The 14,795-nt window shown below is 37.8% G+C and overlaps 1 protein-coding gene across 2 annotated transcripts; it reads left to right on the forward strand.

The window, feature by feature from the left end:
* The first annotated feature begins 11,368 nt into the window (after positions 1-11,368).
* LOC143623411 (zinc finger protein JACKDAW-like) lies at positions 11,369-14,614 on the forward strand. 2 transcript variants are annotated; one of them, XM_077094327.1, is made up of 4 exons: positions 11,369-11,603; positions 11,955-12,096; positions 12,660-13,059; positions 13,564-14,614. In XM_077094327.1, the coding sequence occupies exons 2-4, from the start codon at positions 11,961-11,963 to the stop codon at positions 14,468-14,470; spliced, it is 1,443 nt and encodes a 480-aa protein (XP_076950442.1). In that variant the 5' UTR covers positions 11,369-11,603; positions 11,955-11,960; the 3' UTR covers positions 14,471-14,614. The 2 variants fall into 2 exon arrangements, with proteins under 2 accessions (XP_076950442.1, XP_076950441.1); XM_077094326.1 differs by having other exon boundaries at positions 11,370-11,600.
* Positions 14,615-14,795: the final 181 nt, after the last annotated feature.

Genomic DNA, 14,795 nt, shown 5'->3' on the forward strand with positions numbered 1-14,795 from the left:
CGCGGAGCCACCACGAAAAGGATACAGCGGGCCTCGCCCATGGTGCAACAAATGCAAGTACCACCACGAGGGTGAATGCGCAAGAATCGAATGTGCCAAATGTGGCAGACCAGGGCACAAGACGATGAATTGCCGTGTCAGAGAAGCTGGAGCCAGTGACAACTGCTACGCATGCGGAAAGCCAGGGCATTTTAGTCGGGATTGCCCGCAAAAGGGGAACCAAGCTCGCGGGAGAGCTTTTGTGATCGGCGCAGGCGAAGCTAAAGAAGAGCCGAATGTGGTAACCGGTACGTTTTTGCTTAACGGACATTTTGCATCTGTCTTATTTGATACTGGCGCTGACCTAAGTTTTATATCTGCTGAGTTTAAAAACTCCCTAGGCTTAGCAACCAGTAGGCTAGACACGCCTTATACTATAGAACTAGCCAATGGTAGGCAGTTATGCGCGAACGAAAGAACTGAAGAATGTGTAATAGTCATGGGAGGTCACGGGTTCAATATTAACTTGTTGCCAATAGACTTGGGAAGTTTTGACATTGTGGTAGGTATGGATTGGTTAGTCGAGAACCACGCGGAAGTTATTTGCCATGAGAAGCAGGTTCGGATCCCACTGTTGAACGGAGAAACCTTGGTAATTCAAGGGGAAAGAAGGGGAGTTGCGACGAAACTGATTTCGTGCCTAAAGGCGCGTAAGTGCCTAAGGAAAGGGTGCTACGCCTTCCTGGCGCATGTAGTAGAGAAGAAAGGTGATGAGCGAAGAATTGAAGACTTACCAGTAGTGCGCGAATTTCCAGAAGTTTTTCCTGAAGATTTGCCCGGATTGCCGCAGCCGCGACAAGTAGAATTTCGTATTGATTTAGTCCCAGGAGCTGCGCCAGTAGCTCGAGCGCCTTATCGATTAGCTCCATCTGAGATGCAAGAGCTATCCAATCAGTTACAGGAACTATTGGATAAGGGTTTCATACGCCCAAGCTTTTCACCTTGGGGAGCTCCAGTACTGTTTGTTAAGAAGAAGGATGGTTCCTTCCGGATGTGTATTGACTACAGGGAGCTGAACAAGCTGACAGTCAAGAATCGGTACCCATTACCGAGGATTGACGACTTATTTGACCAGTTGCAAGGATCCAGTTATTATTCGAAAATAGATCTACGGTCCGGATACCACCAACTTAGGGTCCATGAGGAAGATGTGCCGAAAACAGCCTTCCGAACTAGATACGGCCATTATGAGTTCTTAGTGATGCCTTTCGGGCTAACTAATGCGCCGGCTGTATTCATGGATCTGATGAACCGCGTGTGCAAACCATACTTGGACAAGTTTGTGATTGTGTTTATAGATGATATTCTGATTTACTCTCGGACCAAGGCCGAGCATGAGCAACACCTGAGATTGATTTTGGAATTGTTGAGGAAAGAAAAGTTGTATGCGAAGTTTTCCAAATGTGAGTTTTGGCTTAGAGAAGTTCATTTTCTCGGTCACGTTGTAAACGAGAAAGGAATACACGTTGATCCTTCTAAAGTCAAGGCCATCGAAAACTGGGAAGCGCCAAAAACCCCAACTGAGGTGAGGCAATTCCTAGGGCTAGCTGGCTACTATCGACGCTTCATTGAGAACTTCTCCAAAATAGCTCTACCTCTGACCGCGCTAACTCAGAAAGACAAGAAGTTTGTTTGGGGCGAAAATCAGGAAACAGCATTTCAAATGTTGAAACAGAAGTTATGTAGTGCGCCAATTTTGTCTCTGCCCGAGGGGACGGATGACATCGTCGTTTACTGCGACGCTTCACATCAAGGACTCGGATGTGTCCTTATGCAGCGAGACAAAGTCATAGCGTATGCCTCGCGCCAACTCAAGACCAATGAAAAGAACTACACAACGCATGATTTAGAACTTGGAGCGGTTGTCTTCGCGCTAAAGATTTGGCGCCATTACCTCTATGGTACAAAGTGTGTAATCTTTACGGATCACAAGAGCCTTCAACATATATTTGATCAAAAGGATTTAAACATGAGGCAACGAAGATGGGTTGAATTGTTGAACGATTATGATTGTGAAATCAAGTACCACCCTGGAAAGGCGAATGTGGTAGCAGACGCGCTAAGTAGGAAGGAGCGAATAAAAACGCTACGAGTCAAGGCTCTAAGGTTGACCATTCACGCAGATCTCTCTACCCGCATCCGAGACGCTCAGCAAGAAGCCTTGAAACCAGAGTTTGTTAAAAACGAATGCCTTGGGGGTATGGTTAAGAATTTGGAACTGAAAGAGAACGGCAATCTATATTTCGCTAACCGCATATGGGTCCCTCTCAAGAGAGGATTGCGCGAACAGGTATTGAACGAAGCTCACAAGACGCGGTATTCCGTACATCCTGGCGCAGACAAGATGTACCAAGATGTTAAAACGCTGTATTGGTGGCCCAATCTTAAAGGCGCCATCGCGACGTATGTCAGTAAGTGCCTGACGTGTTCAAAGGTAAAGGCTGAATATCAGAAGCCGTCGGGGTTACTTCAGCAGCCAGAAATTCCCATGTGGAAGTGGGAACAAATCTCTATGGACTTCATCACCAAACTGCCAAGGACACCTGGGGGTTATGACACGATCTGGGTTATTGTAGATCGGCTAACTAAGTCAGCGCACTTCCTGCCGATCAAGGAAACCGATAAGATGGAAAAGTTAGCCAGATTGTATATTCGAGAAGTAGTTTCAAAACATGGAGTCCCAGTGTCCATCATTTCTGATAGAGATAGTCGGTTCACATCAAGGTTTTGGAGATCGTTACAAGGAGCTCTAGGTACTCGCCTTGATATGAGTACAGCTTATCATCCTCAAACGGATGGGCAAAGCGAGCGAACAATCCAGACATTGGAAGATATGCTGCGCGCGTGCGCAATCGATTTCGGAGGTAGCTGGGATACTCACCTCCCATTGGTTGAATTTTCTTACAACAATAGCTATCACACAAGCATTAAGGCTGCGCCGTTCGAAGCTTTGTATGGGCGCAAGTGTAGATCCCCACTGTGCTGGGCTGAAGTGGGTGACAAGCAAATGACTGGTCCAGAATTGATCCAAGAAACAACAGACAAGATTTTTCAGATAAGGGATCGCCTTAAGACAGCGCGCGATAGACAGAAGAGCTACGCAGATGTGCGAAGGAAACCATTGGAATTTCAAGTAGGGGATAAAGTACTTTTGAAAGTCTCTCCATGGAAAGGAGTCCCCCGTTTCGGCAAGCGAGGAAAGTTGAATCCACGCTACATTGGACCATTTGAGATCCTGGAAAGGATCGGTCCGGTTGCTTATAAACTCCGTTTACCCGCCGAACTCAGTGGAGTTCATGATACGTTTCATGTGTCCAACCTCAAAAAGTGCCTATCTGACGAAACGTTGATTTTGCCGTTGGAAGAGATTCACATCGACAAACAGCTGCACTTCGTAGAAGAACCTATAGCAGTAACCGATTGGAAAGAACAAAAGTTGCGCAGAAGCAGAATCAAGTTAGTAAAGGTTCAATGGAACTCGAGGCGTGGGCCTAAATTCACTTGGGAAAGAGAAGACCAGATGCGCATGAAATACCCACACCTCTTTCAGAACATGGCTTCTGCCAGCAACGTCTCCTAAATTTCGGGACGAAATTCGATTAACGAGGGGAGAATGTGACACCCGGTAAATTCCCAACCCCTTAAACTAAGTAATCAACCTAATAATTAGGTGATTGTGAATATTAAGCGCGCCATGTTAGTCAGCGCGTGCATTTGTTATGTGCGCCCTGCGCGAGCGCGCCATGTTAGTCAGCGCGTGCATCTGTTATGTGCGCCCTGCGCGAGCGCGCCATGTTAGTCAGCGCGTGCATCTGTTATGTGCGCCCTGCGCGAGCGCGCCATGTTAGTCAGCGCGTGCATCTGTTATGTGCGCCCTGCGCGAGCGCGCCATGTTAGTCAGCGCGTGCATCTGTTATGTGCGCCCTGCGCGAGCGCGCCATGTTAGTCAGCGCGTGCATCTGTTATGTGCGCCCTGCGCGAGCGCACCATGTTAAGAACCAGCGTGAGCATATGTTATATGCGCCATGCGTGAATGTTTTGGCTTTATGTTTTCATGTAACTTAACGTTATGTTGTCTATGGGTTGACCATCCCGCATGATGCTAAGGCGGGTGCATCCTAAATCGTTTATGCGCGTGCGGAAGGGAACTAACCTCCCCGCATGGCGGGAACATTGAGAGCTAGTTTGTCAAGCTCCAAGATGGAATTGACTTCAACATGACTGATCACTATGTTGAAATACCAAGACCCCCTGGAGAATCTACAAATGAAACTCAATGTCCCTAACTGCGAGAAGGTTACGCACCTACCCGCAGCAAAGAAATGTCCTTCACACAGAAAGCTATGCGCACAAAGTGATGCGCACAGAACACTTAGTCTATTCTCCAGTTATAAGGAGATTACTCCCGCCCGAAAGGAAACAGTAGCGTGTTTCAGAGATTTTCCACTTTTTACTGTACACTGACAAAAGCACACTGTAACATGAAAAGTCAACTGTCAGCCACCCTATTCTCACCAACCCCAGACCTGCATGTTCTGTCCAAATCAAATCAAAATCTTTTATCCACCACTCCACTCTTAAGTAAATAATAATAACTTCCATACTTTATCATCATTACATTTAGATATGAAAAGATTTCAATCCCCTAAAGCAAGGGATTGTGTTCCCTTGAGTTTGCCTATAAATTTGTAACCTAAATTATCACCCAAAACACACTTCAAAGAACTACAAACTTGCACTAATCCTCTCCCAAGCATCCGTTGTTTTCATTTCCGATCCTGTTACTAGACCTTCGATTCCGAGGCCAACACCAAGAAAACCCGAATCTCGATTAATCCCTTAACAAGAACCTCAGGTGAGTCTCACAGCCCCTATTTTCACTATTTTCACTATTTTAAACTGTTTTCGGGGCGAGGGACACGTACCTAAATAATGTTTTATCATGGTATACTTACAAGCTATGCAAGCGATTATGTGTTTAAATTATATTTCATGATGAGCAATGCGAACGGTTATCTAAGGTTTTCGATGTATGTGCGCTAGAACTCGAGTAAGTGATCACTTTACCATTGGAACTCTAAGGGTAGGGACTGCTGGTTTGATCCACCCACTCGTAGGGGTCGCACCTCTTTGCATGGACGAGTGCCTAGTATGGTCATGGGGCAGTACTATGGGTTTGAGCCCGCTCGTAGGGGTCGCGCCTCTTTGCATGGACGAGCGCCTTGTTTTCCGGCACAACGTCCGCGCGTAACCCGCGGGACGGAATTATTGATTAGCTCGTAGTGGCAGCGCCACTTTGCATGGACGAGCACATTTTCCTGAAACGTTCGCGCGTAACCCGCGGGACGGTATTACTTATTTTAGCTCGTAGTGGCAGCGCCACTTTGCATAGACGAGCACAGTTCCCAGAAATGTTCGCGCGTAAACCGCGGAACGATTTTATCAGAATATGTTGATAGAACTATGTTTTACCAAGCATGTGTTTTAGTGATGCTACCAGAATTATGTTTCAGAATGATTATGATGCAATACGATTTGTCAAGTTGCTAAAACTTGTGAACTCACTCAGTTTATACTGATTCAAATGTTTTTACGTGTCTTTCAGGAGATAATTAGGTAGCGCATGGAGTCACACTTAGAGCACCTCACGCTGAACATCTAAACTAGCTTTTTGGAAGATTTTAGTTCTATCCCTTCGATGCGCGTGGTTGTTCCCGCCGCGCAAGGGGATATGGCTTGGAAATCTTCAACAGTTTTATACTTGGATGTTTTTATGTAATTTTTAAACAATGTAATGTATTGTATTAAACATTTCATGCGCAATGAAAATCTTTGAATGTTTGCAATGGCCCGTGCTTAATTATCAATCCCCACCCGCGCGCGCCCGGCTGTTTCCGCCGCTCAGGGCCGGGTGTGACAGGGTGGTTATCTGCATAATTGGTTATTTATTTTGTGTAGTGGGTCAAATGTTTTCTATATTGTCTCATGTGAATAGGTGTAGTAGTGGGTAGTTATATGCATTTTTGGGGTCATTCGTTTATACTAAAACTATTATTATGTAACAACCATCCATAACCTATACATGTACACACGTTGGTGTTATTTTGAGTTTTTGGGGAAGTGTTTAACATAAACAGTTATCAAGGAATGAAAAACATTGAACAACAATTTTGTTTTACTTACAAATAAATTAGTTAACAATCACTGATTGTAATGCAAAAAAAAACATATGCTACCTGTTGCAATCCACCCCGTCAATCATAAGCCCACATCCACGTCTATAATAAAAGACATAAGTCAACCTATTTGAATTCTAAAGAGATAAATTTACATTATCTAAATCGGCTTGTTGACTAGCTTATACAACATGTGTAAATAATGGGGGTACCGGTCATGTATAAAAATTGGTCGTTAAAACTGGTTAAACTTAACTAATGACAATGGACCATAAATGGAAGTTTGATTTACACTAAGTTATAAAATGATTATACTATTATTTTTAACTATTAAAACAATAGTTTCCAAATGTAATATGAGAATATAACACCAAACAAACAATTAGCATTCATGAATAACAACAAAATTCATTCATGAACATTGACGAATGATTGTTTGTGGTATCTTAAATAAAAAAATAAAAATTGAACAATTTAATTATATTGTTTATGAGTTTGAAAATGCAACAGTGACATAATTCAACATTAAATGTAATGGTTACAAAGTTGAAGAGTAAACAAAAAAGCAAAACATGATGATAATGAAAAACAGTGATATAAAAACATAAGTCTAGCTACATAATGATAGTACTTAAAAAACACAATATTAAAGCATTAAGCGATACGGTCCTCAGTCAAGATCAACTCGATTTACAACACGACCATTGTTAGTCCTCCTTGTAATAGGCACCCAAGCCTCTTCTTACTCATCTTCAGAACTGGCAATCTCTATCACATCCTCCCATTTCAACTTATCTAGTGCGCGAGACCGTTTCTTGAGTCGCTCAGTATTGCGATTCTAAGACATAAAAATAATAATTCCACACAGTATTGGGGTACTGGTCATGTAATAGTATGGGCCGATATACTGGTTACATGATGGGCCAATCATGTGAGACAAATAGTGGCTTTACGGTTGATAAAACATTTTTGTGGCAAAAAGTTACATGTCAGTCTATGAACAAATGGGTCAATTGGGGTTAACATTTATCAATCTACATAAAAATAAATAAATAAATAACACACACCAAAAAGTGCAACAATACAACTCATATATTAACAATAAAATTAAAATGCAAGAGTCACATAATTCACCATATTAATGAAAATGTTACATAGTTTAAACGACACTAAAAAAAAAGAACAAACAAAGCATGCGAAACAACTGACACGAGAACATAAGTGCAGATACATCATGATATTACTAAAAAAACAGTAAGCAACGTCATCTTCAGTCAATATCAACTCGATTGTCAACCCTACCATACTTGGTCCTTTTAGCAGGCACACGACCCTCTTCAGACTCATCTTTAGAGCTAACAATCTCTATAACATCCTCCCATTTCCATTTATCAAGTGCCTTGTAGTGTTTGTTGATTCTGTTAGCCCTGACAACCTAAGACAAAATATATTAATCAACTATTAAATAATTTCAGCAAACACAACTATCAAATAGGTACCTCCTTGTTAAACTCGAGGTCAACGTCCCTTTTGCAAACACAACAATACAAAGGGATGTTATCCAAGGAGTCCAACTCGTTGGAAAAAGAATATGTTTCCTGTAATTTGTATAATAGAAAATATGTTAGCAGTTGATTTTGGTAGCGTAACTAACAAATAAGCTACTTATATTATAACCTTTTGAAGAAGAGACGGTTCAATTTCAACCTTGACAACTCACTGCAGCTAAAACCACAAAACAAAATAGTTAGAAAATCCTTGTAAAACCAACATTAACAATTACATTTTACATCATAACAATTAACGAAACCAAAAAAACATCAACGTACATGTGGGTACTGTTAGGGAGCTTCAACGGAAATTTCTTGTATTCAAACACATTGCTAGGTTAGCAAACTTTATATGTCACAAATTTATATTATTGTAATAGCAAAATAACAAAAAACAAACCGAAATAAGTTAAACATGCCTACCTTCACGGGATTGTCATCAACAATATTATCGGTTTCAAGAATAGACGAAAACTACAAGTAAAAAGGGATAAATGGTTAGACGATTAGATCCTACAAACTTAGAAAAAAAGAAATTAATTGACGTACCTCCTCGTCATAGAGAGTTGTGTGATGATTATATTCTTTATCTATGATAAGATTTACTTAACAACAAAATAAACAATGCATTTGTGGTATCTAGAATTCAATATATAAAGTCATAGCCACTACCATAATAGTTAAAACTCTACTTCCCAACTTTGTAGGAGATGGTGGACATGTTGTGTGAGAAGAACCGTTGAAAATCAAAACTAAAACTGTAATATGGTTGCATGCATAACGAAAGTTTAAAATTTTATATAACTATGTTAAGTAGTGGGTGGTACCCATGTAAATGGGTTAGTGGGGTTGTTGGTATGTGATGAAAGATAACCGTTTTTAATCCATCCTTATCGAACGGCCTATATTCAATCTTGGATCTTATCGGACGGCCAGCATTAGTTTCCACTCTTCAGGCACCTATTATTATAATATGTATACATCAATTATATTTTAATATTTAGCGATTCAGATTTATTAATAAAATACGCTAAACTAAATCATATACTAAAACAAATAATGTGATTGAGTGAAAAATAAATGATAATGTGGAAATGTAACGGTTTTTGTAAGATGGTATATACGGATTGATCAAGAAAAAGTTTGCGAGTGTTTGCTATTCATGTTTTAGAAAACATAACATGGTTTATGACCATTTTTTAATTTCAACCGTAGATACTTTGAAATTACAGCAAGTGAATGAAATCGATTAATAAGCTATAGAGAGATGTCGATATTTAGAGAAAAAAATAGAGTCCAATAGTCCATTGTTATAGATAGAGAGAGTAGGACCCTGTTCATGATGACTTATCATCATCCATCATCATGTAAAACACATGCATGCATGCATAAAGCTTTTAGGAGATAAAAAATGTGTGGAGTCGAATGGTATCATCAGATCAGATCTACAGACCAAAAGAAACCATCGGAGGCCCCACAGACACACACAGGTATCACGGACTCAACGTCTTCTCTCTCCTTGGGACCTGCAAAACCCTAAATTTGCAACACCTCTTTTAAAGGTCCTATCTTTAATTATGTAGTAATCATTTTATAATAAAGGCAACTCAATTTTTTTATTTTTCAAATCAATGTAAAAAAAAAGTAACACATCCCATCAATTAATTTACCCTTTTTCCTTCCATTTTTCCAATATAGGCTCTTTTTCTTTTCATCAACCTTTTTTTTTATTTTATTATTAAATTTTCCCATGCAGAAGTATAAGTTTGACTTCATTTTCCAAAGGTTTCAAAGCATTGATGTGTTAATTGAACAGTAAATGTAATGCTTGTTTGTCTACTGTTCAAACTGAAGTTACAGTTATAACCATTTATAACATAACAATTTAATAATGTGAACTAAATTGACTATCATTTAATTTAATTTTCTTAGTGAAAAATAAACCCATTCTTGGTAATTTTTTTTGCGCAAAACGATCATCGTCCATGTCTCCTCAACGTCATATAATCTCTTCTCAAAGTGTTTAATGACGCACTATGTATAAATATGCTCTAAATGTATGTAAAAGATATTTCTGGTTATTATGTATCAAATTGTTCATTAAAAAAGTTAATATATAGTCACTTGTCTAATTTGTTTAGCAGTCCATTTTTGTTGTTCTAGAATTAGCACTGCAAGTTGAAAAATCTTATGCAATATAATTCGAATTCAGAATATGAAATGCATTTATGGGTATTTTTTTATTTGTAGGCCGGATTGATACAAAAATTTTGGTTTCATACCTAATTTTCAAACATTATATAGTTATTTAAAGTATGAGAATAATGTGATGATGACATTTTTTTTAACCTACTGCATATCTACAAATCACACTTTTTATATATTTCCATTTCTTTATTCCGTAGAGAGGAAAATTGGTGCACGTAAAAAACTTATTTGTTTGCTGAAGTTAATCATACATATGTATGTTACAAATTTCAGCCATAAAATATTTAGTTGCAAACTTTACAAATCGTTGAGTGTACGCCCATGGGCGAGAAACATATATGCCCCCCCCCCTTCTTTTTGCTTGCTAAATAAGGTAAATTTACTTGTTTTTGTCTAAATGTTTTATACGTATTGCAAATTTACCCATTTTCGTCCAAAAAATCTTTAAGCCCTCTGGTTTTCATCCAAGCTTTGCCACTGTGTGTACGTTCACATACTCAAACAATATGTATTAGTGATCATGTCTTCATTCAAACTCTACATATTTATAAATCAACATTGACTGTGTTATTAATAACTAAGAGCATTCTAAATCAATCCATCAAATTATGTGAGATGAGTGTTTACAATTTATGGAGTGTTTAGGGTGTTCTGAATGAAGTGGAGAGAGAAATGTTGTGATTTTTCTTTATATTTGAAAAATTCATGTAACACTCTATAATTTTTTTAATATATTTTGAAAGTGGTTGTGAGTAAATGAAAGAAGATGAAATGATAATTGTATGAAAAAGTATTATTAAATTGAGAATAAGGGAAAAAATATAGTGTGTTTTAAGGTAATTTTGTATTTGAAAACAGGGGATTCAATGTGAATGCTATAATAAATTGTTAATTTTGGAGAAAAACTATATATTATTTTATATCCATTGTCATCTTTAGTTTTCCTACTTTGAAAAGGACTGTATATTAAACATTTATTATACGGTTAAAGTAGTTTGAAAATGATACAGTATAATATGTATCGATCGTTTAATCACCTAATTTATTATACTTTCTAGTAAAGTAGAATCGAGGTGAATTTGTTTACCTTTATAAGACCAAATTATTTGTCTCATGGTCTTTTATTAATTAAATAAGTTTCACTTCCCAAGCTATACCTAGACTTTCTCTCTTGTTATGTGCATGCAAATGTGTGTATATGAATATTAAATGTTTTGAAAGGTACATGGGTTTGATAATAAGAATTTGAGGGGCGAAAAGCTACAAATGACACACAACTCTACACATTCTGTTTACAAGCAGCTAACAGCCAATATACACACATGATATATGTATTCTATATCTATATATTTATATTATTATATATCCCCTTGCTAGAGAGAGAGAAGAGGGACCCAAACTGCTATATCTATGGCTATGGCTGACCAACTTTGAAAATAAGGGCTTAAATAAAAGGATAGAAGACGAAGAAGGAGTAATCAATTAAGCATCAAAGAGAGAGAAACAAGGAGAGAGAGAGAGAGAGAGAGATGAAATATTCTGTTTAAAGAGTTTGAAAGTATTGGGAGTTTCTTGTTTTTGGTGTTTAGTTAGTGATAAAAACACCAAAAAAACACAACACAATTTAGTTGTAAGTATACATACTCTACCAGATCTCTCTTTCTGTCTGTAACAATAGCCTCTCTTTAGATTATTGTGGTCTTTTGTTTGTTTTGGTTGATTCAGCTTCTTCTTTCAGCTATATATATCTTGTGTTTAAAAGTAAAGTGTTTCTTACTTCTTTTTTGGCACAATCCTGTATATAAACACATATACTTCTCTTGGAAGTTTTGTTTGAATAAATAAAACCAAATCCTTTCCTGTGTTGGTTTACTTTGTTTTTGTTTTCTTATTTAGTTTTCAAATTCTTCTTGTTTGTTTTTAACCAAAGCTTTCAATCTTAATCTAAGCTAAAATAGCAACAAAAACTACTTTTGATCAGGATATAATGATGTCTGGTGAGATGTTCCCTATTCCGCTTCAAGATCGCCATCACCAACCACCACCGCCACCGAATGAACCAAACCCTAATTCTAAGCCCATCTCCAATCTCAAGAAGAAAAGAAACTTACCGGGTACCCCAGGTATGAACATATATTATCAATAAGACGACTAGTTTGTTGTCTGGTATCAACATAAATTATCAGTAAGACGACCAGTTTGATGTCTGGTCTGAAAACATTGTATTTAAGATAAACATTTTTCCCATTCAAAGGAACACATAGAAGTTAATTTAAGGATTTATTGATTGTTTAACTTGGTTACAAGATACAATCAAATTTAATTAATAGATGAATTTATCTTCATAACTAAATCCTACTTCTAGAACTATTACTTTTCACTAATTTCTAGCTAGGTTTTAGATGATTTAGATTTCTCAATTTCAAATCCAACACTTTGGTGTTGACACGTGGATTTATACATCCATAACCTGATCGAAAAAACATTAACCTTCAAGTACGGATCAATTAATGAATCTTTCCAAAAATATGAAACTATTACTCAATCATTGTCATACTAAAAGGATCCATCTTGTTTTGGTAATGTTGTATTTTTTTTTATTTTTTGTATGTATGGTTGTAATTAATTATTAAATGGTTATATATTGTATTGAATTATTATGTTGATTATAATTTTAATTAAACAGATCCAGATGCTGAAGTGATGGCGCTTTCACCGAAATCGCTAATGGCAACAAACCGATTTGTATGCGAAATCTGCAACAAAGGTTTTCAAAGAGACCAAAACCTACAACTTCATAGGAGAGGTCACAATTTACCATGGAAGCTAAAGCAAAGGAATAACAAAGAACCCATAAAGAAGAAGGTGTATATATGCCCGGAAAAGACTTGCGTACACCACGACCCGTCTCGAGCACTCGGAGATCTGACTGGAATCAAGAAACATTATAGCCGGAAACATGGAGAGAAGAAATGGAAGTGTGAAAAATGTTCTAAGAAATATGCAGTTCAATCTGACTGGAAAGCTCATTCCAAGACTTGTGGTACCAGAGAGTACAAGTGTGACTGTGGCACACTTTTCTCCAGGTTTGTACCTACTAGTTAGTATAATTAATATATTTGAGGATTAACCTTGGTTTTTTGTTTTGTTTGGAAATGATGAAATAAATGCCTTCAACTTAATTCACTTGGACCTTTTTGATTAATAGGTGGATGATTTAGGGTTTAACTATTTAATTAATTAATTTTAGGCATTTTTTAAAAGTTTTTTCGGTTTTAGACATTTCAGTACCTCTACAAGCGAAAGCGAAGTTATACATATTGTGATTTTTTTTCAGCTTGGTGATGTGTCAACCGAACTCTAGGGTTTTTCACGAAAGTTAATGCAGCGTATATACTTTTTCATCAAACTCTATGTAGTTCGCTTGCAGAGGTAGCGGACTGTTTAAAAGTACAAGAACTTCCAAAGAATGCTTGTATATACTTAGTTAATTTTAAACCACCTACTAATCCAAAAAATTCAAAGCGACTGATTAGCAACTAATTAGCTAGTATCATGTTTTAATGATTTATGTTATAATTTTTGTGCAGGAAAGATAGTTTCATAACTCATAGGGCTTTTTGTGATGCATTAGCCGAGGAAAGTGTGCGACTTAACTCGGTGATTCCAAATAATCTTGGCTTGAAAACCGAAGGCATGAATGAATCCGTGATGAACCCTAATTTCCCCCATGGGTTTTCTGGGATCACACAATTCGGGTCTGGTTTCCGGAACGATTTCACAGATCAAAACAAGCCAAGATTATCACTTTGGTTAGACCAAGCAAATTCTCAGCTCAATCTTTCACCAATGGATCAAATGAGTATGAACTCAAATCTCTACATGTCATCAAGCTCCACAGGATTAGCTGATATGGTAAATGCTTATGGTTCATCTTCAATGGCTAATTTTGCAAATTCAAACCAAGTGGCAGGATTATCATTAACATCATTGCCAGAAGATTTAAAAGAGGAGACCCTAGCTTCTTTATACTCAATAAACCAACCCCATCAAACCGAATCCACTGGTCCAATGTCTGCGACCGCACTTCTTCAGAAAGCGGCTCAAATGGGATCGACTAGGAGCAATCCATCGGTGTTTGGAACAAGTTTCGGCCTCATGAACTCCACATCCACCACATCAAACACTGCAGTCAGCTTGGTGAAAAACAATAAGATGTTACAAGTTTCTAGTGCAATGAACAACAATTCTTCTAATTCGAGTCCTCGTGTGAGCAATCTCGAACAACAACAAATGATGATGTCAAGAAGTGAAACAATGGCACCGTTGAAGATGATGCAACGGAGCTTTAGTGGAGTCGACAACGGATTGACACGAGACTTCTTGGGAGTGGGAGGAGAAGGTGGCCGGCCATTGTTGCCACAAGATCTAGTGAATTTTGCATCTTATGGTCCAACCAATATGGGATCAATTAGGCAATTCGCTAGTAATAATTAGATGTTGAACTTCAATAAGTTGTTTTATTGATTTGTATCTCTCTTCATTACGTGTGTTTAATGTAGCATAATAATCCTGTATTTATTGACTCGAATTTTTGTCTATGGTTGCACTTTTATTGGAATACAAACATTGTTATGTTGTTAAGTGACATTGGGATGTCATATATTGTAAAAAGCCGCTTTTCACGTATATGCAAGTCAATAAACCATTTTATAAGTTTAACAAGGACAAGTTATATATATGAACTTTTATGTTTTTATTTGTAAAATGTAATAAGAAACATATATACAAAGCTAAATATATTCATGCTTGAATTGGCCAC

Source organism: Bidens hawaiensis, unplaced genomic scaffold, assembly GCF_021521415.1.
Source record: "Bidens hawaiensis isolate Kalapana, Puna unplaced genomic scaffold, B.hawaiensis_p1.1 tig00003462_1, whole genome shotgun sequence".
Taxonomy (NCBI): domain Eukaryota; kingdom Viridiplantae; phylum Streptophyta; class Magnoliopsida; order Asterales; family Asteraceae; genus Bidens; species Bidens hawaiensis.

Excerpts from the sequence above, each read along its gene's own strand:
- LOC143623411 (XM_077094327.1), top strand. The coding sequence starts at position 11,961 with ATGATGTCTGGTGAGATGTTCCCTATTCCGCTTCAAGATCGCCATCAC. Across the intron at positions 12,097-12,659 it reads AAACTTACCGGGTACCCCAG|ATCCAGATGCTGAAGTGATG; the intron begins GTATGAACATAT and ends TTAATTAAACAG. Across the intron at positions 13,060-13,563 it reads TGTGGCACACTTTTCTCCAG|GAAAGATAGTTTCATAACTC; the intron begins GTTTGTACCTAC and ends ATTTTTGTGCAG.